Source organism: Acomys russatus, chromosome 24 (assembly GCF_903995435.1).
Source record: "Acomys russatus chromosome 24, mAcoRus1.1, whole genome shotgun sequence".
Taxonomy (NCBI): domain Eukaryota; kingdom Metazoa; phylum Chordata; class Mammalia; order Rodentia; family Muridae; genus Acomys; species Acomys russatus.
This window is the reverse complement of record NC_067160.1, coordinates 17194897-17221505: the sequence shown is the minus strand read 5'-3', so window position 1 is coordinate 17221505 and position 26609 is coordinate 17194897. Positions and strand designations below refer to the sequence as shown.

At 43.8% G+C, this 26609-nt stretch overlaps 1 protein-coding gene across 1 annotated transcript in view; it reads right to left on the bottom strand.

Annotated features, from left to right (window-relative positions):
• Lrp2 (LDL receptor related protein 2) overlaps nucleotides 1-26609 on the bottom strand; it is a 157258-nt gene that overhangs the window by 98893 nt on the left and 31756 nt on the right. Inside the window, exons 2-9 of the mRNA XM_051166627.1 lie at nucleotides 24640-24747; nucleotides 22829-22951; nucleotides 21235-21351; nucleotides 8507-8617; nucleotides 8117-8230; nucleotides 6856-6972; nucleotides 5817-5966; nucleotides 4452-4571 (exon numbers count right to left, since the gene is read on the bottom strand). Coding sequence (XP_051022584.1) covers nucleotides 4452-4571; nucleotides 5817-5966; nucleotides 6856-6972; nucleotides 8117-8230; nucleotides 8507-8617; nucleotides 21235-21351; nucleotides 22829-22951; nucleotides 24640-24747 — 960 coding nt within the window. The remainder of the gene's footprint in view (nucleotides 1-4451; nucleotides 4572-5816; nucleotides 5967-6855; nucleotides 6973-8116; nucleotides 8231-8506; nucleotides 8618-21234; nucleotides 21352-22828; nucleotides 22952-24639; nucleotides 24748-26609) is intronic.

Sequence of the window (26609 nt, the reverse complement as noted above, 5' to 3'; positions counted from 1 at the left end):
GGTTTTGGTTTTGTTTTGTTTTGTTTTCATCCAAAGACTCTACGTAGCCCTGGCTGTCCTGTCCTTGAACTGCCTCTGCTGGCATTAAAGTGTATTACTATGCCCAGCTGCCATCTAATTTGTGTGTGTGTGTGTGTGTGTGTGTGTGTGTGTGTGTGTGTGTGTGTGTGTTCCATGGTATGTGTATAAAAGTTAGAGGACAGTTGTGGGTTGGTTCTGTTCCACCATGTAAGTCCTTGGGATTGAACTCGGGTCGTCAGGCTTGAAGGCAATCAATCACCTCTAACCACTGTGCCACCTTGAAGGCCCACCACCTAATTTTATTTGCCAAAGTAAAGATCTGCAGTCAGCTAGCAGCAGGAATCTGGATGCCAAAAAAGGGAAACTAGAACTGGGCGGCTGGGGCACAAATGCCCTTCCTGTCACCTTGCTTTACGTGCACTTCAGATCTGAATAATTGTGACAGGTGACTACCATTTCCAATAAGTGGATAGCATATCCTCTGCCGTGCATCAGTGCCAGCCAAGATAGGTTTCTCAAAAGAAACCACAACCCAAAAGATTGCACTATTTCTTTCTATCCCCTGTTGTAAAAAAAAAAAAAAAAAAAAAAAAAAAAAAAAGAAGGCTAATTAACCATCTATCATCAGTCTAATAAGAAAATGAGAGTAGAACAGTGGACTTTCATGAAACTAGGAAAGACTTAGAAACTACCTGAAATGAAGCGCAGCCTATGCATGTACCATTCATATTAATCTATTTCTCTTCCTTTCTTTACAACCCCCCGCCCCCCAGCACACACTTTTACCAACAAATTTTGCCTTGACAAAATTCAAAACCTACTTTTTTGGCTTAGATCGCCTCTCAGATACCTCTGCCTGGCTGTGTGAAACCTTGCATGCTGAATGACCTCCACTGCCTGACCCTGCTGCACAATGCCATTCTGTCAACAAACAGCGTGTCAATCAATGAGCCCAGTAAACTCCCTGCATGCCACAGAAACTCCACTGCCAGGGGCCACAAGACTACCAGGGGCCAGTGAATGGTAGAAAAGACACCAGATTCCATGCCAAGATTACTCCATTTTATTCTCGATTTACCACCGAGACATACAACGGAGAGACATGTGGGTCGAAGGAGTCCAACACCTGAAATCTTGTAATGAGGCAGCCATGCAGAGGGTGAAAACTATGGCGCAGAGGATTTATTGAGTTGAAATGCTTGAGAGAGCAAACTAAAACAATTCCTCCTGAAATCTCAACTCAGCTTAAACAAGTGGATATCCGGTTTCATAATGTCCGGTGTTTAAACTGGAGTTCGTTTCACAAAGAGAAAAACCGTCATCTTTGAAACGAATATGAAAGCGGTTAGGCGGCCTCAAAACTCAGGGGTAAATCATGCATTCTTGAATTCTCGACAGGGAAAGGTCACTGAAAAGACCTTTGCAGGTGGCAGGGGGCCTTCCAGTCACAAAGGCCCTCAAATGTAGACTTTTGAGCTTATCTCTAAATGAGGTTGTCTGTATGACTGTCTCAGAAAAAGACTGAGGGGAGGAGGGGTGGCAGGGGTGGGGGCGGGTGCTGAAGGATGTCCACTGGAATTTAAAACTAGTCTGTCACTGCTAGACCATGCTGTTTCTATTGTGCTTAAGACTCAATGTGTTTGGTAAACCCTAAAAACAACCTGCCCGCACAAGGAGGTTGTTTTTCTGCATCTCCTCCTTAGCAGGCCATGCATAAAACTGTGTAACTCAAAAAAAAAAAAACCAAAAACCTTGAGAAGTCAACTTCTCGCTTCCCAACCCATGACGCATAAGAAAGACAGAAGAGACCTGAGACTCTGACATTTAAGAAGCTCTAGTAAATACAAGCCTCAGTTTAGAGTTGCCTTTTGGAGAGACAGGAAATGTACTACATGGAAGAAGGGGAGAAAAAAAAAGGCCAAGAACAGGTTGTGGGCGGCACAGGACCGGGCACACTGTAAAAGCAAGGCACTCTTGCTGAAAGACTCCATGGCTTATCAAATTTCCACAGCAAGACAGGTGACTCGCCATCCCACCTCCCCCCACCCCACTCCACCCCACACACACACCCCTCACGCCCCACCTCCACCCCCACCCCCACCGCTTGCTTTGGGGATTGTGAAAGAAAAAAAGGAAAGCTGATGTAATACTGAGAATGTGGCTTCTGGTATTTCTCTCGGAATTCCTTTTCTGCTGAGAGAAAAAGGAAATGCCTAGAGAAGGAAAAGCCTGGAAGTGGGATTGGCAGCTCGCTGGCAGCCAAGGGCGCAGAGCTGCCAGACACTTGCCAAAGACAAAGGGGCAGTCTCACCCCACAAGTGAGCACTCTGCCTCGGGATAATGGAACGCCACTCACAGAGGGATGCCATGGGGCACGGGCAAGGCTCCCTGAGTTAGATGAAGGCGTCTACTGCCAGATGAGGGGTGGCCTTGTGTGGACAGTCTAATCCTCGACTGCACCTTAACGCAATGAGAATAAACACGGGAAAACATCTCAGTTTCACAGAATATTTTTATCTACAAATGACTTGAAATTATTAGAAACTTGAATGGATGGATGTTTTTAGTAATTTAGACTTTTCTCAGTCTCGGGAAGACAGACATAAGCCACTGTGTCTCCTGAAGCCCAGACGGACCTCAAACTCACTATGTAGCCAAGGATGACCCTTAACTCCTGCTGTTTCCTGCCTCAATTTCTCAAGTGCTAGGATTACACGTATGAGGCACCACACTGGGAGATCAGCTTTATTTTAATGTTTAAGACTAAATAAATACAGTTACTTTTAAAGCATGTCTTGAGATGTGGTCTTCATATTTAAAAACCTAAAATTGGACGTGTATAATAATTGCACATGCTTACAATCTAAGAATTCACTAGGCAGAGGCGAAAAGAGGATCAAGGACAAACAAAACAAAACACACCAGGCAGGCATGGTGGCTCGTGCCTTTTAATCCCAGCACTCAGGAGGCAGAGAGGCAGGTGGATCGCCATGAGTTCGAGGCCAGCCTGGTCTACAAAGTGAGTCCAGGACAGCCAAGACTACACAGAGAGGTCTTGTCTCAGAAAACAAACAAACAAACAAACAAACCAAACAGGAACCAAAACTGGTGCATTTCTTCAGCTATCACAAGGATAAATCCCTTGGATTGTTTTTCTGAATATAAAAATTCAGCATTTGATAGCTGGTAACCCCTGCTGTTGTAGTTCTCAGTAACACTGAGAAAGTTACTGAGCAGCAAGCCAGGGCTAAAGGCCATCACCACATAAACCTGGCATCTTGAGTTCAAGCCTGAAAACCAGCATAACCACACAATTACCTCCACACGTGCCCTGCAGCAGCCCCTCTGCCCCAAAAACACACTAATATTAAATGTTTTTTTAATCTCTTAATAAAAATTCCAATTTTTGCTTCCATACTGCCTTGTCATGAAATCTAATTTAAAAAAAAAAAATCAAGTTGAATTTGCAAATGTATTCAAATGGCGTCCTGAGAATGACAGTTACTAAGGTCAACTATATTCAAAAAATGTATGGTTATGTTCAAGCCCAATATTGATAATAAAAGCTGAATAACTTCAGTTTTATCCAAATTCAGTATTTTTTAAAACAAATTAGAATGTTAAAAATAGAAATTTTTTCTGGAAAAATACTACCCTAAAGGATTTATTTATTTGTGTTTGTGTGATATTCACACATGAATGAGCACACACACACACACACACACACACACACACACACACACACACACACACAGACACCCCACAATGAGTATGTGGAAGTCAGAGAGGAGCAGGGAAGTGTTGAGTCTCTCCTTTACCACATGCTGGACCTGAGCTCAGCAGGATGCACGCCACCTGATGAACCATTGGGCCTTTAAAAGGTTTCCTTATGCTTATTTTCAGCACTTAAAAATCAGCATGGCTCCCAGAACTCAAGGAAGCAGAGTTTAAGGACAGCCTGCTCTACAAAAGAAGTCCAGGACATCCAAGGCTACACAAAGAAACCCTGTCTTGGGAAAACAAACAAACAAACAAACAAAACAAACCCAACATGGCTCTACACGCCAGCTTGTATTAATATGCATGGATGGGAATAGGTTTGAAAGGCTATAAAAAGGAGACCCTGGGGGTGGGGAGGGAAGAGTATTGTAGAGGAGCAGGCATAAAATAAAAATGAAGAAAAAAGCAGGTTTTATAGGGATGTGGAGGAGTGCAAAATGTGGTCAGCGAGATGGATGGAAGGAGGGCAGAAGGAGAACAACAGGAACAAACTTTATTTGAAAACCTTACTACAACTCCATATTGTTTATGCTGACTTAAAGTTTAAAAAAAGACCCTAACTTTCAAAAAGAAAGCCAGCCAATCCATGTCAGCCCAGCTCCACCCTCTGGAGTAGCCCCGTTAGCACACATGCCTTTGCTGACACTTACCAATGCAAGTCCGGCTGTCATTGGTGTTGATGATATGAGTTGGGGGGCAGAAGCATTCTCCCCCAAATGGCGTCTGGTGGCATTGATACTCACAGTTTAAGATAGAGCAGATGCTCGTGCCTAAAGGGAGAAGGGAGGGGAACTTTTAGGTGCAAAGACAAGACCGACTAGCTTGCCTAGTAATGTCTAAATGGAAAAACCAAATGAGCACACAGTAGATCAAGAACTTGCCACCCCCCGCAATGCTATGTGGCAAATGCTTCATTCATCGTTCTTAAACCTCTTCTTATCTTAATGTTAGAGCTATTATATGTGGGTATTAAAGGCTCTCAATGCCATTCATGAAAAATCACGTCATAAGCTTTGGTAGTTCTTTCTAACTGTGGATGGCTTCAAACAGAAGGGTTTTAGGAGATTAGGGGTTATTTTTTTTCCCCCTGTTAAGGTCTCTTTTCTAAACTTTAAGCGATGGTCACATTTCATTTGTTTATTCTTAAGCTTTTCTAATAAATACTCCAAATTAAATGGAAGGACATTTAGACAAGTGTTGTCAGCTGCAGGGGAAAAGATTCTTGGCGTTAGAATTACATGTGTTCATCTGTGAAATCGCCAACTGAGTTAGTGTCCATGTGATGAGGTCAAGTTCAAGACTGTATTCCTCTTTTAGATATAAGATGTTCTCAGAATTGATGGGCTGACTTCAGGGAGGAAGATTTTTTTTTTTTTAAAGAAGGGAGTGCTATAATGTCCAGTTCAGTTTTACCATTGGAAAATAGTTCACAGTACCAATCCTAAAAGCCACTGGAAGACAACATATACACCCTAGGAACCAGAAGCTTCTTTTTTCCTTCATATGTCCAAACAAGACCAGTATAAGACAATATATCACATGTATGTAACAGGACACAAGGCAAAGTTCAGTGGATAGGGCATTTGCATAGCAACCCTACGTCCTTAGCTCTAAGTCCTAGTATAACACAAAATAAAAAACCTCCCATGTTAGAGTCACCAAAACTGTTATTAAAACAATTTTCCCTGTTGGCATGTACTTTCATCCCACTCCGGCCTCACCCAAATGACATGCTGCGGTCAACACATTAGCAAACATGACACAGGCAGAAACTTTAAAATGCTTGAATAATAGGGCCTGCTCTTTCCATCACCTGAAGCAGTCTGGGTTAGCACGACATGCCAGTGGGCTTGTATAGGCAAGAACTACCAGGAGAAATAATAAAAGTTAGTCACTGAAGCCTCTAGATCGAGGAAGTCTGTTGCTCAAATGCCAACGTGATATTCTTGGCATTTGAGAATCTGTCCTAGAGTCACTCTTAATCAGAAAGAAACTCGCACATTTCCCACACTCACCACAGTGTCTTCCACTCGTGGCGTTGTTTTCATCTTCTCCTTCTGGACAGTCTGGAACTCCATCGCAAACTTTGTCAATTGAGATGCATCGTCCAGACCCTGGGCAAGCCCATTCTCTTGGGTAACATGTATGATGATGTTGGCTACTTTCTGAATGGGGGGGGGGGGGAGGGAGACAGAGTTATGGACCACCCTAGAGACTTGACACTCCGAATAATCCTTGGTCAGAAAAAGATACGGGCCAGGTGAGAAACAAAAATCCAAACAACTTCTCTGTTGCGATAAAGTCCGCCACCAGCCTTTTTACTGACAGCCTATGTGATCAAATGTCGTTATTTAAGTGCCACATTTTCTGACTGTGGCAGCCAACAAACATTGATAATCTAGGGAAAACTTTAACTCAAACACCAATGGATGACGCTTCCAGAATAAGAGTTGCCCTTCTACCTGGAACTGGAACAGTGAAAAGAAACCTGCTCTATATAGCGTGGATGTTACATAACTGAGAACTGGTGGAGGAACTGCTGGTGACAGCAGCATGGTGAATACCAAGCACAGCATCCTTCTCAAATGACAATTTGATAGGAAGCTGCCTGCCTTCACCTGCCTGTCCTAAATTCTATCCCAATGCTCCCAGCCTGGCCCATCCTTCAGTGGCTCAAAACTAAAACTCACATGTTACCACAGGCCTAAGGCATTTTTAAAGGCTCTAAAGTCTGAAAGGAGTTGGGCTAGAGAGATGGCTCAGTGGTTAAGATGACTGGCTGCTCTTCCACAGGTCCTGAGTTCAATTCCCAGCACCTACATGATGGTTTACAACCATCTATAATGGGATCTGATGCCCTCTTCTGTCATGCGGAGGTACAGAAAGACAGAACACTCGTATACATAAATAAATAAATCGAAAGAAAGAAAGAAAGGAATTTTCCTTGGTGATAATGATGGGAGGGAGAGGATTAATTGACGTTGTTCTAGTGGGGACACTTCCTTCTATTCTCTAAGGGAGGAAAGTTATTCTCAAGAGGAATCTTGTTCTTACCACATCCTTCTTCATCACCAGAATCCTGGCAGTCATCATCTCCATCACAAACCCAGTTCTGACTAATGCACTGGCCATTGGAGCAAGTGAACTGGTGGCCTCCACAGGTGTCATATTCTGGAAGAGAGCAACAGAGCACTACAGAGGCACAGTCACTGGGGAAAACCAAAGTGTTCATTCACTGCCCTCGCTGGGCTCCTAGAAACTGAATATTCTGTATCAGTTTGAGCCCTAGTATCTTGAGAAACATGAGAAAGAAGAAGAGGAGGAGGAGGAGGCGAAGATAATAAAAGATAATAGCAGCTTTGACTCCAGGAAATGAACATGGGTGTCAGAGAAGAGAGGATGTGCAGTGATCAAGGCGGTAGACACGCCAACACTCAGCGTTTGCTGACTTTACCGCAAGCATTGTAACTGTCATCTACACCGAAACACTTGGAGTCACCCACTCATGGAAGTAACACCCAGGTTCCCAGACCCAGCTCCCAGAAGAACAGAGAGATGGGCACCAGCCAATCAAAGCAGGCGAGAGATTAATCTAAAGAAAGCTGGTGACTCATAGGAGCTGGCAAAACTCTTATCATGATGCTTTCTAATTTTATAATATCCCAAGAAGGGAAGTTCAGAGTACAGCTAAGACACAGACATGTTTCTCAGATCAAAGGAAAGATGCAGGCAATGAAAAGTCATCTACAGCCACCGTAGGAAAGTTCCCAGCCTTCTGACTTCAGTGCAGTCAGAATTTCAAAATCTGAGCTGCAACTATTGTTAGTAGGAAGTTCCTTTTCCTCAGGGTCTACTGTCAAAATCAGAGTCTTTGCCAGGCAGTGATGATACACGCTTTTAATCCCAGCACTCAGGAGGCAGAGGCAGCCTGGTCTACAGAGTGAGATCCAGGGCAGCCAGGGTTACACAGGAAAACCCTGTCTCAAAATAAATAAATAAATAAATAAATAAATAAATAAATAAATAAATAAAATGAATTATTTTAAAAAGCTCAGAGTCCTGGAATATACTGTGACTTGCCACCCTGTCACAAAGAATTTAGGAAAGGGTACAAGCTATCAGGAACACTTTACTTCTAAGATCCCTGGAGGATAAAGGAATGCAAATCAAACCATACTAAGGTTGGAGCAATAGCCCTTCCGTTTGCTTTTGGCTTTTTCTGCCATCCAATAGAGAAAAAAAGTGATAATGTTAGTATGTGGAAGAGGAAGACGTTCCCCCTAGCAAATGACCCAACGTAAGGAAATCACCGTACTGCAATTGTGTTCATCGCTGTTGTCTTGACAGTCATTGTCATGGTCACAGACAAAGGCACGAAGGATACACTCTCCACTGCCACATTCAAATTCTTTGCTCGAACACTGTGCAGCTAGGACACAGGGTTTAAAAAGAGAGAAGGAAAATGAGATAACTTCAGTTTCATTGTCACCATCCGATTTCATTGGAGGATTGTACCTCACATTTTAAAAGTCATATCCAGTTTTTGGGGACTAGAAAGGGCCCAATTTGTCACTTCTGCCAAAATCCATGATGTAAATACTCCCCGTGGTGGATGACTTCAAATAACTGATATGGCTTCAGGGGACACGGGCTTGACAGGAAATGTATAAGGCAGGCTCAACTTCCTGTAGTGAGCATGACTTACTGCAGTTAGCTTCATCAGAGGAGTCCCTGCAGTCAACCTTCTGGTCACACCTCTGACTCGTGTTATAACAGGCTCCATTGGCACAAGTAAGCTGAGCACATGTTGGATAGTCTAAGAAAAAAATAATAGCAAGCAAACCTTAAGTGAAAGCATCCGGGTGATGGGCATGCCCTGCCTGAGTGACCACCATAGGCTAGGCATTGAATGTGAGATGGTCCCTGACCTCCAGGAGACAGGGTGGGGTAAGGTGCATTAATCAAATAATGACACACACATACCAGTAAATGGCACACAAATGTGGGAGTCAATGAAATGTCACTATAGGGAGCTGTGGGTGCCAAGAGAAAGCTCCCTAAAGAAACAACATTTGAGATGAAAGTTGTAGAATTAAAATTTATGGCCAGATGTGGTGGTGCACGTCTTTAATCCCAGCACTCAGGAGGCAGAAGCAGGCAAATTGCTGTGAGTTTGGGGCCAGCCTGGTCTACAAAGTGAGTCTAGGACAGCCAAGACTACACAGAGAAACCCTGTCTGGAGGATAGGGGAGAAAGAAAATATATGGTGATTCAAAATGGTACTTCTTCCTATATAACACAAAGTATAGCTGGGCGTGGTGATGCACACCTTTAATTCCAGCACTTGGGAGGCAGAGACAGGCAGATCTCTGTGAGTTCAAGGCCAGCCTGGTCTACAAAAGGAGTTCTCGGAAAACAAGAACTACACAGAGAAACCGTGTATTGAAAAACCACAACAAAACAAGTCACATCCTAGAAAACTCATGAACTGCTATACGTGTTCTGAGAAGTGAAGGGCCTTTCTCTCATTGGAGGGCAAGAGAGCAAGCCTAAAGGTCAAGAGGCTTTAGCCGGGGACAGAGAAATTAACCTGTGTCTATTTAATCACATGCTTACTCCCTCGGCCACCAGGTATGAAAAACTACAGAGTAGAGGGTCCAAAGAAAACAACGCCTAGTAAACAGCTTTGAAAAACATAATCGCTCCCCAAGCACAAGTTACTGTCATCCCTGAATATCCATGGATGACTAGATCCAGGACCACATTGTGAGTACCCAAACCCTTACATAAAATCATGTGGGTCTGTGCACAACCTGCACCTACCCTCCCCAAGCAACTCACAAGTCTTTAGATTGCTTCTGATTCCTCATGTAATACAAATGCCTACAAATACTTGCCACACTGTATTATTTAGAGATTAATAACAAAGGGAAAGTCTACCTTCAGTGCAGATATGTCTGCAGTATTGAAGGCTGCTAAATATATATATGGAGAGAGAGAGAGACAGAGAGAGAGAGGGGGAGGAAGGGAGGGAGGGAGGGAAGGAGGGAGGGAGGGAGAGAGAGAGAGAGGGAGAGAATATATATATTAAGCTGGGTGGTGGTGGCAGAGGCAGGGGGATTTCTGTGAGTTCAAGGCCAGTGTGGACTATAATGATAGTCCAGGACAGCCAGGGCTACACACACAGAAAAACCCTATCTCAAAAAGCCAAAACTAAATAGTTAATTTTACATATATATAGTCACCTCAATATCCAGTCACCTCAATGTCACCGGATACTTAACTTGACTTTCTTGGTAATAGCAGAGTATGGTGTCAGTTTCGCTAAAGCCACAAAAATAAAATCCCTGATTCCTATGTACAAAGGTTGTTTTACCCCTCTGTGTTTCTCCATATTTGAATGCGTGTGTATCCTTTGTGCCACACATTTGGTTGTCTGTTTTGCTCTTTACATAATGACACCCTTTAGTTCGTGGATCCCACCTTACTTTTTTAGAATCAGGAATTGGAACAACACTCAGCATACGGGAAAGAAAAATGTTCACTATTAAGCAGGGATGGCAGCTCAGAACTGTAACTCCAGGGAGCTGCGGGAAGAGGAGTATTGTAAGCTTGAGGAAAGAAAGCCTAGGCTACAGAGTGAGTTCCAGGCCAACCTCAGACAGAGAGTAAAACTCTGCTCAAAAAGCTGGGAGTAGGGGTCAGGGGCTGGGGAGGGGGGCAGAGCTACTGGAGAGATGTTAAAAACACTGGCTGCTCTTCCAGAGGTCCTGAGTTCAATTTCCAGCAACCACAGGGTGGCTCACAACCATGTATAATGGAATCTGATTCCTTTTTCTGGTGTAGATGAAGACAGAGCACTCATCTATATAAAAATAAATGAAGAAATCTTAAAAACAGAAAGAAGCAGCCAGGTGTCTTGGCTCACACCTATAATCGAAGCACTCAGCACCCAGGAGGCAGAGGCAGGTGATCTCTGTGAGTTTGAGTCCAGGATAGTCTATAAAATGAGTCTAGGACAGCCAGGGCTACACAGAGAAAAACTCTGTCTGGAGGGGCGGGGGAGAGGAAGAGAGGGAAGACGGAAAGAGAAAGAACTGATCAACAGTGCTACCCCTGAGTTACCTACAACAGGAAGGTATCTTAGTTCAATGGCTTTTTAAAAAAAAAAAAAAAATCTGATTTACTTTGTTACTGTTTCAGGGCAGAATCTTGCTATGTAGCCCAGGCTAGCCTGAAACTCATTACGTAGATCAGGATGGCCTTAATGCATGCTTCTCTTGCTTCAGCTGCGCGAGTGCTAGCATCATCGGCATGCGACATCAATGACATAATGTTTTTATAATCCTTCACTCAAGTGTGTTCACCTCCTGTGTTGGTCTGATTGCCTTTCTCATTGATGGTTCTTTTCTCAGTGACTATCAGGTTGTTTTCCGATTTATTTTTAACCAAGGAAAAAGCAAGTCTCAAAGTGAAAGAGCACATCCCTACCTTGAAGCTAAAATTACACTGGAGAATCCAACATGAGGTTATATAGGCTGCTAGAGTCTATTCACTTGCCCCAGTGTTAAATAACCCCTCAAGTAAGGCTTCATCCTCGGTCTCCAGAAGCTCAAAGCAAGGCCAGTCGGTAAGCATTCCTCCATATCTAAGTCTTCAGAGTTACATGCAGCCACTCAGTCACATGACTTCAACAGAAGACTCTTCACCAGGGACCTTAGTTGCTTCTACATGAAATGCAAGTGTCCAAGGGGCCAGGAGTTCACTGAAGTGAATGATTATGCCCTTCAAATGGTTATATGGGAGATGGACAGCCACAGGGGATGGACAGACAGACACAGGGGATGGACAGACAGACACAGGAGACGGACAGACAGACACAGGAGGTGGACAGACAGACACAGGAGGTGGACAGACAGACACAGGGGGTGGACAGACAGACACAGGGGGTGGACAGACAGACACAGGGGGTGGACAGATATAGGGGATGGACAGACACAGGGGATGGACAGACAGACACAGGGGGTGGACAGACAGACACAGGGGATGGATAGACAGACACAGGGGGTGGAAAGAATAGGAAAGGGTGTGTGATCAGAAGTCTTTGCAAGAAAAGAGATTTCTCCCAATGCAGCAGGCATCTTTGTTGCTGCGATGTGTACCTGCAGCTATGCAATAGGCATTCTTGGGGCCCAAGAACTAGAAGGACCCACAAACTCTAAAAAAAAAAAAATGTGGTCCACCAATATGTTCCCAGAACTAAAATATCAGTGGAGCACAGGCCAAAGGGCCCATGGCTCAGCATGTGAGCACACCACTCTGAAAAAGTGCTCTAAAGAGAACAACAGAGGTTGGAGAGATGGCGCCATGGTTAAGAGCACCAGTTGTTCCTCCAGAATACCTGGGTTCAATTCCCAGCACCCACATGGCTGCTTACAACTGTCTGTAACTCCAGTTCCAGAGGACCCGACACCTTCATTCAGGCATACATGCAGGCCAAATGCCAAGGCACATGAAATCAAAATAGATTTTTAAAAAGTTAAAAAAAAAAAACACAGACACACACATACACTGGACCTTTGTCCAAGAGAATGCAGAAGAACTAAGGAAAACAGTGAGGTCAGGCTGTCAGGTAAGTTCAAACTTACATTGCTGCTTTCCTTTCATCAAAGGCCTGCTACTCTTTGCGAACATGCCTCTAATGGGCCACACAACTCTGTTTATTAATCCTGCCTTCTAGCGATGTAAAAGGCCAGGTGAGGGTCTCACTCAATTCCTTCCCCCCTCACCCCCCACGACCATGTGCCAGATAGTTCCAGGAGTCAGCATGTTATCTAGACTTCTAAGAGCAGCATCGGGCAGTCCTCTGTCACAGATAAGCCACCTGTCAGGGGGAAATTTATTTGGGTTTGAACTGTGGCTACCTTGTTTAAGGTGACTGTTATGGCTAGGAGGGATCTGGAATTGATGTGCTGGGCATGCCTCTTCTTTTCTCCAACCATAAAATTTAAGGGAGAGTTAAATCAGCACCCACCGACAAGGCTCTTTCCTGGCAGCTAACAGCCAGCCTGATGTCATCAGGGTGGTATCAGGATGGCCAGAGGTCAGTGAGGAGCAAACAGCTATTTTGTCTCCATCTGCACTGATAATGAATCTCTCTCAAACAAAAGAGGACAACTCCCAGCCCCAAACCCTGCACATCCTCTGGTCTTTTCTGTGTGTAGATAACCTGAGGTTTATCCCCACACCACCCCCACGCCCTCCTTTGGATATATCCACCCATAGGAAACAGGCCCAAATGTGGAGTTTCAAGCTAAGCCAGAGAACCAGAAGTCATAATTGGGTGAGTTTCCCACTGGGCAATACGTAACTCCCTTCTTTGTGAATTCATGTTTGGCAAGCCTGCACCTGACCTTACATTATTTTAACCACTGAGCAAAGCCATCCAGTGACCACGGGGTCTTGGAGAATTGTCAAACAGAGAAAGGGAAATGTGAGGAAATAAAGCCTGTGAGCCCCGCTCCTTTCTGAGCCTTGTCCAAGGGCCACCTATTGTCACACTTCTTCCCACCACACCCTGCCCCTTCCTTTTCCTCCAGTCCCAATGGGGTGACCTGTTGTGACACAAATGCGCATACAACATTGTTCTCCCTTTTAATGATTTGGTTTTGTGCTAGAGAGGGGACCAGGCACGATGGCACATGCAGAGGCAGGCAGATCTGCTTAGTGAGATACAGGACAGCCAGGACTCCAAGCAAACCAGAACCAAGGAGGAAGCCGTCTGCAGACACTAGAGTACCGGAACTTCTAGGAGCAGCATTACGTACCCCAGAGAAGACACGGCGCTAAGGCACTGTTCTTCACTATCTGAATACTGTAAAAATAGAAAAGAAAGCCTTTAGTCCCAGGATCTGGGAGGCAGAGGTAGGTGGAAGAGTTGAGAAGCCAGCCTGATCCACATAGAGTTCCAGGCCAGCCAAGGCACATAGAAAGCCTGTGGAAAAGAGGGAGGGAGGGAGAGAGGGAGGGAGGAAGGAAAAGAAAACTAAAGTTCACTGGGCAATCCCAGTACTTGGGCAAAGTTCTACAAGCCACCCTAGCCTATAGAGTTCCAAGACAGCCAGGGCTACACAGAGAAACCCTGTCAGGGAAAAGAAAGGGAGGGAGGGAGGGAGACAGAGACAGAAAGACAGAGAGGGGTCCAAGGTCACAAAGCAATATAAGAAGATCCACCAATGCACTCAGATACCTGGGCTCTTCCAGGATCCTAGACTTACTCTTTTACTTAATGTTTTGTACTCTGCTCTCAAACAGGCTAATCCAAGGGATGTAATGATTTGCCAGAAAAAGTTACTAGTTTGACTGGTAAAACCAACACTTGATCAGGAATACAACCCCATAAAGTTAAGTAGGTAAATATCATCAACAATAATTGGAAACATGTAAAATATTCAATATACCTGTATTTTTTTTTCCATCCACATGAGGGGAACACTGAGGAGCTTGATACTGGACGTGGTGGCACACACCTGTAATCCCAGAACTTGGGTAGTAGAGGCAGGTGTGTCTCTGTGAGTTCGAGCCTATCCTGGTCTACCAAGTGAGTCCAAGACTGCCAGAACTACAAAAAGCTATGTCTCGGGGGGGGGGGGGGGGGTTGGGAGACAACAACAACAAAAATGAGCCTGAAATGCCAAGAGGTTGAGGAATGTCACATGGTTGGTAAACTGGAGAGCCAGAATTCAAATTCAAGCAATCTGGTTCCACAAGGCTTCAGGGTAAATAATAGGGAGAAAAAGAAAAATTACAGAGTTCGAGGCCAGCATGGTCTACAAAGTGAGTCCAGGACAGCCAAGGCTACACAGAGAAACCCTGTCTCAAAAAAACAAAAAAGAAAGAAAGAAAGAAAGAAAGATTACAGAAGACTGAGCATGGAAAGTATAGCAATAGGAGAGAAAAAAATCAAACCCAATACTCATCAGGATGCATGGTTGAAGCCAATCTGGGCTACAAAGTGAATTCTAGACCAGTCTGGGCTACAGAGTGAAACAGACAGAAGGAAGGAAGGAAGAAGAGAGAGAAGATGGAATGAAAACAAAGTAACTCAAGGCAATGGGTCTCAACTTCCAACTCCACAGTCTTTAACCACATAGGGTCTTCTACAAAGTTCCCATCTGATATGTAAAGCTCCCAACTCCCTCCTGTGTGCAGGGACCTGAGATCAGACTCAGGAATGAAGTGCCCAGAGCTGCAGCCCTCCTTCCACCCACACACAAGCTTGAAACCTAAGAGTAAATTAAATGCTTCAAATAGTGCACAGGTACAAACCCTCATATACACATGTGCACATTGACACCATGTCCCATATTTAGCGGCACAGTTCCGACATAGAAGGCTATGTGTTGTCAGAGCCCCCCAACTCCTTAGTCCTGTTCCTACCGCCCCTTTATTGCCTTTCCCAGTGCCTAGCTCACCTCAGAGTTATCAAAGTAGCCACTTGCCAATCACCAGAAGCAGCATGGCGCAGTCCAGCCGCCAAGAGCCCAGACCAAGCACAGGAAAGTTGGTATGTGCGAGCAGACATTCCACAGAGTGCTGCCTTCATCTCAGTACAGCATTCTAATCTATTCCATTCTATTCTATGCTCCTCGGCACTTAAATTTTGAAATCTACCCTCTTAGGTCTTTGTTTAAACAAAAGCCAAATGCAATGGCATGCATCTGTAACCCCAGCACTTAGGTCCTTGAGTTTGAGGACAGCTTAGGCTACACAGCAAGACCCTGTTGAGAGTCTGAGACAGAAGATGAGGAGAAAGGGTGAGAGAGATAATGCTACTTAAACCACACTTTCATCGCCTTTAAATTGCTTCCGCTATTATGTATAATTAATACACATAATGTGCTGATACAAAATAATCAGTAGGTGTGCTGGCACACACCTGTAACCCCAGCCCTCTGGAGGAAGAGGTCTATATAATGTGTTCCAGGCTAGTTTGAGCTACGTAGCAAACTGGTGTCTCAAAAAAACCAAACTAATAGAATAAATAATAATAATTCTTTCATACCACAAAGATCAAAACACTTTAGATGGAGCTATGTAGACTGAGGGAGTGGAATAACAGATCAACATAAATGCTACACAGAATACTACAAGAATAGAGCAAAGTATACACAAAAAAATTCACCAAGGGAAAAAAAAAGAGCAGGCTAAACTAATGATAACTCCTTAATAAGATAAGATTTGAACAAGAATTTTTATAATAAAATGTTGGGGGTTAGGGACATAGACAAGAATGCTCCCATGGGTTGGATTCCTTGCAGGCAAGTAGAGCTGTGTGCATTGAAAGATATCTCAAAAGAGAGAGAACAAATGGAGTCCTTAAGGTCAGCTGTGTGTGGCTTTGTTGTGACAGGAGATAAAGACATTGGGCAATGACTAACTGTGATCTTACAATTTTTATAAAGATGAGGGATATTTATAAAGTTCTTGTATGAAGGAGACTAAATAAGGGATTTTCTCTCTCTTTCTCTCTCTCTCTCTCTCTCTCTCTCTCTCTCTCTCTCTCTCTCACTCTCACTCTCACTCTCACTCTTTCTTTTTCCTCAAATTTCAGGACCCAGAATCCTGGCTCGGCCTGAGAATGTTAAGCAGGCACAACTGTACTGTGATATGTGTGCCAGGGTCACTTCAGCAAGGCTCACTGGGCAGCCGACTGTGAACTGAAGCTAAGGAACAGTGCGTTCTTCACAAGAGTCCTGAGTCCAGAGTGATTCTGTCTTCTTTACTGCCTTCCTCCTGCAGCCCTAGTTGGAGTTTCCGCAGTTAGACACATGAAGAAAAATGTTTAAATTCTGAATGGAAAGTCAATAGAAATGAAACGTCAGGGACAAAGCAGCCCCAGTTGCAGGCAGACCAAATACCTCCGCTTACCAGCAAGTAAAAGCCTCCATTGTAACAGGGATTTTACCCTTTCTTTAGCATTCCTAAGTAATAAAAGAGAGGGCAGCAAACCCACGATAATTAGCGATAGTTTTACTCACACCAAAATCGTTCTATCTGGTGCTCACTCAATAAAAACAAAATAATCTTTTTTTGCCTCCCTGGGGCGGGGAGGGGAAAAACGGCTACTATTTTTGAGCAACCGAAAGTCATTCAGTGTATTAAATGAATGGCCCATAATTGCTGCATTGTTCTGATGTTTATCTAAGACTCGGCATGAGTGGTTTTGCTCGATGCTAATCCCATTACAAGTAAAATGGACTGCAGTTTTGAATCTTTCTGTTCCTTTAAAAGGAGCAATGGGCAAGCTGTTTAATATCAGATGCCATTTTACAGATGACCAGATTGAGTAATAAAATAACCGGGAGTGGGGAGTAGAGTGCCTATACCTATTTCAAAGCTTTTAACATAGGTAGAAATATTCCTCAAGTATAGAATAATCCAAAGTACCTAAAGCATATGAAAATATAGCAGGCAAAGAGGCCAGATGTATTAGCATCTCTTATGTCATAGGAAGTTTATAGGTGGGGAGGGGAGGTGCAGGAGGCCTGGCTTCAAACTCAAGATCCTCCTGCATCAGCCTCCCTAGTTCTGGCATCGCAAACACGTCCCACCAATGCCTATCTCTTACTTTGACTTCACAGATGATCCGTTTATTAGGACCTTAATCCTTTCCCCTTTCTCCCATCCATGCTTTACCTTCTCCACCCCCTTAAGAATACTCCTGCACATCGTTCTTTGTTCTGGGAAAGAAATTCCTGGAATGGATACAAGGTGTTCTGTCTTGGAGGTCAATGTCTTGGCTAGGGATCATAACATAGAGGTCTGGTCCCACGGGTAGCGCCATGGGTAACAGAGGCAAGCTTCTTGGTCTTCAAATATTGGGGAAATAAATTCTCTGGGGCCTTGCCTACATTCATTACTACCTGTGAATGATTTCTAGGTATCTGACAGATCAAGGCTCATTTTCTTTTTCTAAGGAAAGGGAAACAAAAGTCAGGGGCAGAGATGGGCATGGTGGTGCATGCTTTTAATCCCAGCACACCGGAGGCAGAGGCAGGCAGATTGCTGTGAGTTCGAGGCCAGCCTGGTCTACAAAGTGAGTTCAGGACAACCAAGGCTACATAGAGAAACCCTGTCTCGAAAAAAAAAAAAAAGTCATGGGCAGAATAATTGAGAAAACATGCCTGCCGTCACATCCCTGATCACACAGGAGCACTAAAGCAACTCACAGCTGCTATGTGTCCAAACTAATGTTTAAAACAGCTAAGTATCACTGATGAAATGTATTTCAGCAATGACTCCCCGTCCCTCCCCACCCCCCAGCCCCGCTGCCCCTACCACCCATCCCCCTGTCCTCATTTTGAGTCTTTGTTTATTTATGTATGAGTGTTTGCCTGATTTTTTGTGGGGGAGGTTGTGTTTTTTGGTTTTTTGAGACAGGGTTTCTCTGTGTAACCCTGATTGTCCTGAATTCACTTTTGTAGACCAGGCTGGCCTCGAACTCACAGCGATCCACTGCCTCTGCCTCCCAAGTGCTGGAATTAAAGGCGTACACCACCACAACCCACCTGATTTTTTTTTTTAATTCCACAGAGAAAGCTATAAAGAATAGCTTTTGAAAATACAAACTAGCAGCCAGGTGTGGTAGCACACACCTTTAATCCCAGTACTCAAGGGACAGAGGCAAGTGGCTTTCTACAAATGCATGGCAGCCAGGGCTACACAGTGGGACCCTGTCTCAAAAAAAGAAAAAAGTAGCTATATAAACTTCACACCAATAAATTTTATAAACTTTCATTCCTAATGCAAAGTATAAAATGGGGATGGTAGTATGTTTATAATCCCGGCACTAGAGATTCCCAGGACTAGGAGTTCGAGGTCACCATAAGACTGAGGCCAGTCTGGGATGCACGAGGCATGCCCATATTGTTGAGATGTAGATTAGAATGTGGACTCTTTTATAGTCTCTGTGGAATGGAAGAGCCTATCACACCAGTTTACTGGGTAACTGGTGAGTACCAGTTCCTTCTCTGCAAGAGATTGAAAACACTTGTGGTCTCCATCCATCCATACTGCCACTTTTCTAAGGTGTTCAAAAGATTTTTGAGTATGTGTATGTGGGGGGGAGGGACATATGCATGGGTGTGCAGTTGCCCATTAGGTCAGAGGCACTGCATCCCCTGGTACTGGAATTACAAGCGGTTGTAAGCCACCACCTGACATGGGTGCTGGGAGCACAGAGTGCCGTCGTTCAGCCCCACAGCAGATGAAAGCACTAACAAGGAAGTATGAAGGTTCTTAATTTCCTGATTTGTGAGAATTTAATACATAAAAGCAAATACTTAACAAAGGAGTCATTGCAAAACTCCTTAAATATGTGAGATTTGCTTCAGGCCTTTATGTGCACTGAAGAGCTCCTGCCTTCCTGGCACGTCTCATTCCAGAAACAAGCATCTTGACTGTGGACCTCTCTCCTTACCTTACCGAGCACTTGTTCTGAAAGAAAACCTGCATTTCAAAGAGTGCTTAAGGTCTGGTGAGATGGCTCAGTAAATAAAGACACTTGTCACCAAGCCTAATAGCCTGAGTTCAATCCCAAGAACCTACACGAAGAGAAATGATCTCCCTACACTCGACCACAACAAATCAACCAATCTAAATCTTTAAAACTTCTTGTCCTTTTCTCTTTTTTTTTTTTTTTTTTGTTTTTTGTTTTTTGTTTGTTTGTTTGTTTTTTGAGACAGGGTTTGTCTGTGTAGCCTTGGCTGTCCTGGACTCGCTTTGTAGACCAGGCTGGCCTTGAACTCACAGCCATCTGCCTGCCTCTTCCTCCCGAGTGCTGGGATTACAGGCGTGCACCACCACGCCTGGCTTCCCGCCCTGATAATTTACAGAACGTGTCCCTCATTGTGGCTCCTTGCCAGCCTGTATCCTACCAGGTTTCCCCCAGAAAATCCAAAGCAGTTGTACTAGCAACACTGTCTGTGGCTGGGCGGTACTCACACGGAAACATTCCACAGGGTTTCACTTTGTAGACCAGGCTGGCCTCAAACTCACGGCGATACACCTGCCTTTGCCTCCCAAATGCTCGGATTAAAGGCGTGTACCACCACCTCCCAGCAAAGTTTCATTTTATACATTTGTAAATAAAGGATAAAGACCCAGCCTGTGGGCTGGTGGCCCAAGCCCCTGGTGTTCTCTTTGTGAAAGATGGGCCTTTCCCCTGATAGTGGCCAGACCCCTCTGAACCAGAAGACAAGCTGAGGTTGGTCACAGCAGTCTATACTCTGAAGTTTTAGTTCCTTTATTTGCAAGAGAGAGAATGATACCTGCCCTGCTGTCCTAATAATTGGAATTTATAATGTTCTGAATTCACAAAACTCCACAATATACCATTTGTCACTGTTGTGTGGTGAAGGACAGAGTGTCTGCTTCACCAAAGAGCAAGGCCCCTGATTCATGAACACTCTGTGCGGTGGTATTCAAGCACAGACACACACCCTACCATCTATAAAACTGTGAGTGTCCAGTGCTTATATGCATAACGTCCAAGAGGAAAAGAAACGGAATGGCCCTCCTGCCTCTACGCTAAGACTACAGGGGTTCAACACCACACCTGGTTTATGCAGGGTTGGGGAACCACTCCATCACGCCTGCCAAGCAAACACTCCGCCAGCTCAAATGTCTGTGTTCTTATAAAGGGTTTCACTGTGTGACCCTGGCTAGCCTAGAACTTGCTATGTAGACTTGGTGGCCAAGCTGGAACTCGTAAAGACCTCATTTCACTGTGTGACCCTGGCTAGCCTAGAACTTTCTATGTAGACTTGGTGGCCAAGCTGGAACTTGTAAAATCCTCATTGCCTCTGCCTCCCATCACCCCCAGCACCTACCAGTTTTCCTTTTATCGTGGTACACAATGCAACAGTTTTTACTTTGGCTGTTATTATTTAGACATTATGCAGAGAATAAGGTACTGTGATGTACCTGCCCAACTTTGTGGCAACCGGTTACAACCTGATCTAACTATCATTATACAGAAATACATTTTCAAAATCTAACTATTTTCCAAAGTACTCTGGAAAATACAGAGTCCACAAAAGGAGAAACACTGAGAAATTTTACCTAGAAACTTGACCAAAGCAATTCAATAATACTGTAGATTTTGATAAGATGGATTTTTGTACTCAATCATTCAACGAGCCTTGAGACTTCTGTTAATGGTAAAAAGTTACTTCAAAACCTTGTTGTGCTAAGGCAGAGCAAAAATAGACCACTGTCAGACAGTCACCCCTAATCCACAAAAGAATCTGCCAAGAAATTTCAACAACAAGAGGTATATTGTGGGCATTTCTGTCCATCAACAAATCTAACAAGTTGATTAAAATGCCAAAGGTGAAACCAAACACTGTGCAAAGACTGAAGCAGACTCACGGCAGTTTCTCTCATCAGAGCCATCAGAGCAGTCGCTGACGTGGTCGCACCTGTACTCCATTGGAATACACTGACCGTTGGAGCATGTCAGCTGCTGACTTGAGCATGTGGCCCCAGCTGGGAAGAAAATAGAATTTTGTTTATAGTTATTACCAAATATAGGCTACCCATTGATGTTTACCAAGTATCAATGATGGCACTAGAGGGCAAAAATAAGCAGAGAGCATATACTGGGCATACATTTCACAGTGACACATGTGAAAGCAAAAATATTACACTACGAAATACAGGCAATTAGTTATTAACGTGTGTTGAGTAAAGCATAAACTAAAAAGATATAAGATGGATGATGAATAAGATATAGGCATTAGCCAGGCGTGGTGGTGCACACCTTTAATCTCAGCTCTTGGGAGGCAGAGGCAGGCAGATTGCTGTCAGTTTGAGGCCAGCCTGGTCTACAAAGTGAATCCAGGACAGGCAAGGCTACACAGAAGTCCTGTTTCAAAAAACTTTTCAAAAAAAGATATAGGCCTTAAGCAAAGATTGGTAAGTACAAGGGTAGAAAGATAATTCATAGTTACGATCACTTGCTGCTCTTGTGGAATACCCAGGAATCACTTTCCAGCACCCACATGATGGCTCACAACCATCCATGTCTCCTGTTCCACAGAATCCAATGCCTTCTCAGGCTCCTTCATGCACACAGTGCATATAAACTTATACGCATTAAGTAAGTGAAGAAATAAATATCTTTAAAAAAGAAAACGAGGGGCCAACCATGGCTCGCAATGGGTTTTAATAGGATATTTCACTTTGTTTGTTATTGTTGGTTTGTTTTTTAGACGGGATCTCGCTCCGTCACCCTGGTTGGTCTGGAACTCGTTATGTAGCCCAAATGACCTCCAACCCATGGCAGTTCTGCCTCTGTTCGGAGAGGCATGTTCGGGCACCCAGCCTAGTTGGATCTCTGCAGTCGTGTCTAGCAGTGCCTCAAGCACAGGCCACTCAGAAGCGAACTACTCCATGAATGGAGGAATGAGTGGAAAAGCATTACTGAGCCTTAGAAAGGTTCTGAGGCAAATCAGCCAGGGGCGGGGGGGGGGGGGGGGGGGGCGCATGAGCTTTGGCAGTGAAGTTGCGGGAAAAGTCAAAAATGACTTCTGTGTTCTCAACGCAGGTTCCAGAGGGACTGTGATTTCTTTTCATACCTGTCGGTGACGTCTTTCCTGCTACTCCCAGAAATCTATTTTAATATAGTACAGGCAAAAATATCTGGGACCTAAGCATAGATTTGAGTTCTCATTAGCGCTCCCCCCCCCCCCCCGCCCCGCACAGCAAAACAAAGAATGGCAGGACCATCCTGAGATGGGGCTCCCTCACTGCTAAACAGTTCCCAGCCTCAGAGGGCTAAGTCTGTAGTATAGCCGCACTTTATACGACCCTTCTCGGTGAGATTCCAGCGTATTCCCAGATAGTTGAAGGTCCAGCCGAGTGTTTACGAAGAATCAGCTGTTTATGTGTCACCTATCTGCAGCAGGCTAGGCCTGAGGCGTCAAAGAACCAGAAGAAAACGCCACTCTAAATAAACACTTACGGCAGTTTTGATGTTCATCCGCGCCATCCGAACAGTCCTTATCCTGGTCGCACACCCAGGAGTGAGGGATGCAGGTCCCTTCAGTCGGACACAGGAAAAAACCTGATCTGCAGGAACGGGGAGCTAAAACAAAACAAAAAAGGGCTGATGCTGGGAGACATATATATGCCCCAAATGGCAACAGCAGCGCTTGAAGAAGACCTACATCAACTCTCCCTAAGCACGGTTGTGACATCATCTCAGCGATGGTACCTAAACGGGTGATCCCACAATGCACAAAAACAGAGAATTAAGCTGGATATAGTGGCGCACGCCTTTACGCCCAGCACGCAGGAGGCAGAGGTAGACCAGCCTGGTCTATAAAGGGAATCCAGGATGGCCAAGGCTACACAGAGAAACCTTGTCTCAAAAAACAAAAAAAGCAAAAAAAAAAAATTTAATTAAAAATTAAAATAAAAACAGAGAATGATGCAAATATATATACACACACAAGTCTAAGATGAAATTGCCTAATTTATGTAAAAAATAAACTACACTTCTAACATTCAATAGTAAAGTGTCATGATGGATAGAAAATGTGTGAAACTGTAAGAGAAAAGCAAGAATGAAATAATTATTTCCACATTTAGGAATTTTGGTGAATTCTGAGCCTTAATGTTTGCATCCTAAAAGTGAAGTAAATAATGTGTGTAAAAGAGCCATGTAATGCTAGCTGTCACTGTCACAGGCACTGTTGTTGCCATTGTCATAAAGTACTGAAATGTCTAAAGACCCGGAGACTGTCCAGCCATTGCCTGCATCCTTAGAACACTGGTTATCCATTCTGCCCCTGTTGCTTAAACACCAAGAGCCCAAGAGACAACATGTATTATCATCATGTCCCACAATATGCCGAAAGCACTGATCTTCTCAGTCAAGGGATGACTTAGAGAAGTGCCAGCATCAATGAGGGACCAATAGGGATGCACAAATATCAGGCTCCATCCCAAACACAGAACGAAAATCTGCAGTTTCACAAGATCAGTGTGTGTGCGGAAGTGTGAAAGGCCCCAAACTTTCCCACCATCTTCAAGTGCATCCGAGAAGCATGGGTGTCACCTGTCTCCCTGACTGGAATGAGAACACGTGTCTGCTGACCTGTCAGAATGAAGCACTTCACGGCCTTGTCCCTCATCAGGGAGAGTAAAGGGCTGGTGGCGGTGTGACTGAGAGCAGTGGCCATGACACTTGTAGTGTGAGTGACTCACTTTCCCTCCTTAGACTATTTCCTATCCAAAATCTACTCAGAATAATGCCGAGAGGTATAGGAAGAAATGTGTGGAAATGCTTTAAAAGTAGATAAATAACTACAGTGAATTTCAGGTTTAAAATATTATGTTGTTTTACCCAGATTTGTAATAGCACAAAACCCAGCTAGCCACTGTTAATGTTCTTTGTGGTAATTCACAAGTTAGTCTACAGCGTGTGTGTGTGTGTGTGTGTGTGTGTGTGTGTGTGTGTGAGAGAGAGAGAGAGAAAGAGAGAGAGAGAGAGAGAGAGAGAGAGAGAGAGAGAGAGAGCTCTGCTTGAATTATAAGCCACAGTAGTTCACATAACATCTTTTCACTTTATAAAGTTCCCAGGTGAATAACTAGCAACAGTAATTTCAACTTTCAGAAAATCAAGTGTAAACTCATTCTCAGTAAAGGCCATGCTCACAGGATCACAGCAAGGAACTGGTATAAACGGAGCCTTTCCCTCCAAAGCCTCACAGCAGAGCCCAGAATCTTACCACTAAAGCACACAGCCAAGCCTGGCTGCGCCTCACTTACCACAGCCAATTTCATCTGAGTCATCCAGACAGTCTCTGGTCCCATCACACCTCCAGGATGCAGGGATGCAATACCCATTGTCACAGCGAAAACTCCCACTGCCACATGCTGTAATAACGAAGAAACAGACACTGAGAGACCGTGTCTCAAACAACTACAAAAAACCTTTAAGATATGTCATGAAGGGAAGCCACACAGGGAGGGGAAATTGTGATCAGAATGGGAGAAAAACACTTTCAATAAAAGGAAAATAAGCTATTTCATGAGAGAAATACAAGTTAGGGATGAAGTGAAAAAAATATTCAGCTATTAGTAGAAAAAGAATGCAAATTATGTGTAAAAATTAGGAAAGCAATTTCACGCTGATAACATGAAAGACATTTGTTTGGCCCTCTGCAAGAAGGTTATTTTCATACACAGTTGATTAAAGTACACCTTGACACGACCTGTCCAGGAAGCAATTTGACAGCCTGCACCTTGCTGTTTAAAAATGTTTGCTGTACCAGGCATGGGGGCAGATACCTTTAATCCCAGCACTCAGGAGAGAGACTTGGGACTCCCCATCTACTTCTCCTTTTCCTAAAGAATTATCAAAGAACAAATACTGATGAAGATTCAAAATATTTTCCTCACAGCATTGTTTATAATAAAGCACAATATTCCAATACAGTAACAAGAAAATCGGTACTTATATCAATACCTTGGTATATTAGGAATCTATGAAAAGGGTTAGGAAGAATTTAACAAAGGCGCAGAGAGGCAAACGTTATTCAGATGGTTAGCATAACTAGCTTAGCTATGATGTTTTAATCCCTCTCCTTGTAACTGTTAACTAGCTATTCATTATTAAACCATATATACAAAGTTTTAAATTTGGACCAACTTTGGCTGCTTTTTTAAAAAACTGATGGGTCTGCCAAACAAAGTTTCTGCAAACAGAGCGAGGGCACAAACCTGACCTCAAGGGCTAGCACAAGCCAAGTGGCAGAGAAGTTAGAAAGGGGACGTGATTCAAGCTCCTTTCATTTCACAAGTATCCTGCAAAGGCCCCTAGGATTTGCAGCGAACTAATCTAACAGTTGGGGATCTTGCAAGCTTCCCCAATATCTACTAATGACCTTCCCAAGAATTCTGTGCCAAACAGAAAAATGTTTTGTCAAAGAGGGCAGCCAACAAGAGCCCAGCTTGGAGAAAATCCAAATTTATTTCACACAACCAAGGAATACGGGTACTTTTTAAAGTTGGGGGGGGGGAAAATAACTTTATTTTCCTTCTGTATTTAAGCAATCATGCTAAGTGAGAAAATTCAGGTTTCTGGCTATAATTAACCCCACCTTCGCTAAATATACAGATCAATTACCTACTCCTAGAATAAATAAACAAGATGTTATCCTGACTTGTGGAAATGCAGGCGTATCAACAGCAAGACATAAACAGAGTTAAGTGATCTATTCCCTGGGAATATAGGCTACTTTGTTCATGGAATGTTCCAATCTGATTGTCTGGTAGTGACACCCTGATTTATAATGTACGCTGCAAATGGTCTGAAACTTCCCTTGGCTAAATGGTGGTACCGGGTGGTACAGGCCGACATACACCCAAATACCTTCTATAGACTAATGCATGGTGGTGGTTGGTGGTGCGGGTCTCTTATCAACTACCTTTAAAACACAACAACCTCCCTTGCGAAAATGCCCCTAAGGAATGTACAAATTCACTCTGGAATCCCAGAACTTCTCATTGGATTTTGTTCTACAGAGCAATATTTCCCTGGGAGATTAGGGGCTTTGGAGGTTCCGCTGTTAACACAACATATATTAAATCACTTTTATCAATCAGGTCTATTGTTCATAATCCAGCCTAATAACATTTGTGAGTTTAATGAATCCGTGTCTCTTAATAGCTGATCACTCCTGATTGGAAAAAAAAAAAAATCAAATCATAACCCCTGAAAGGACAATCTCCTCAGA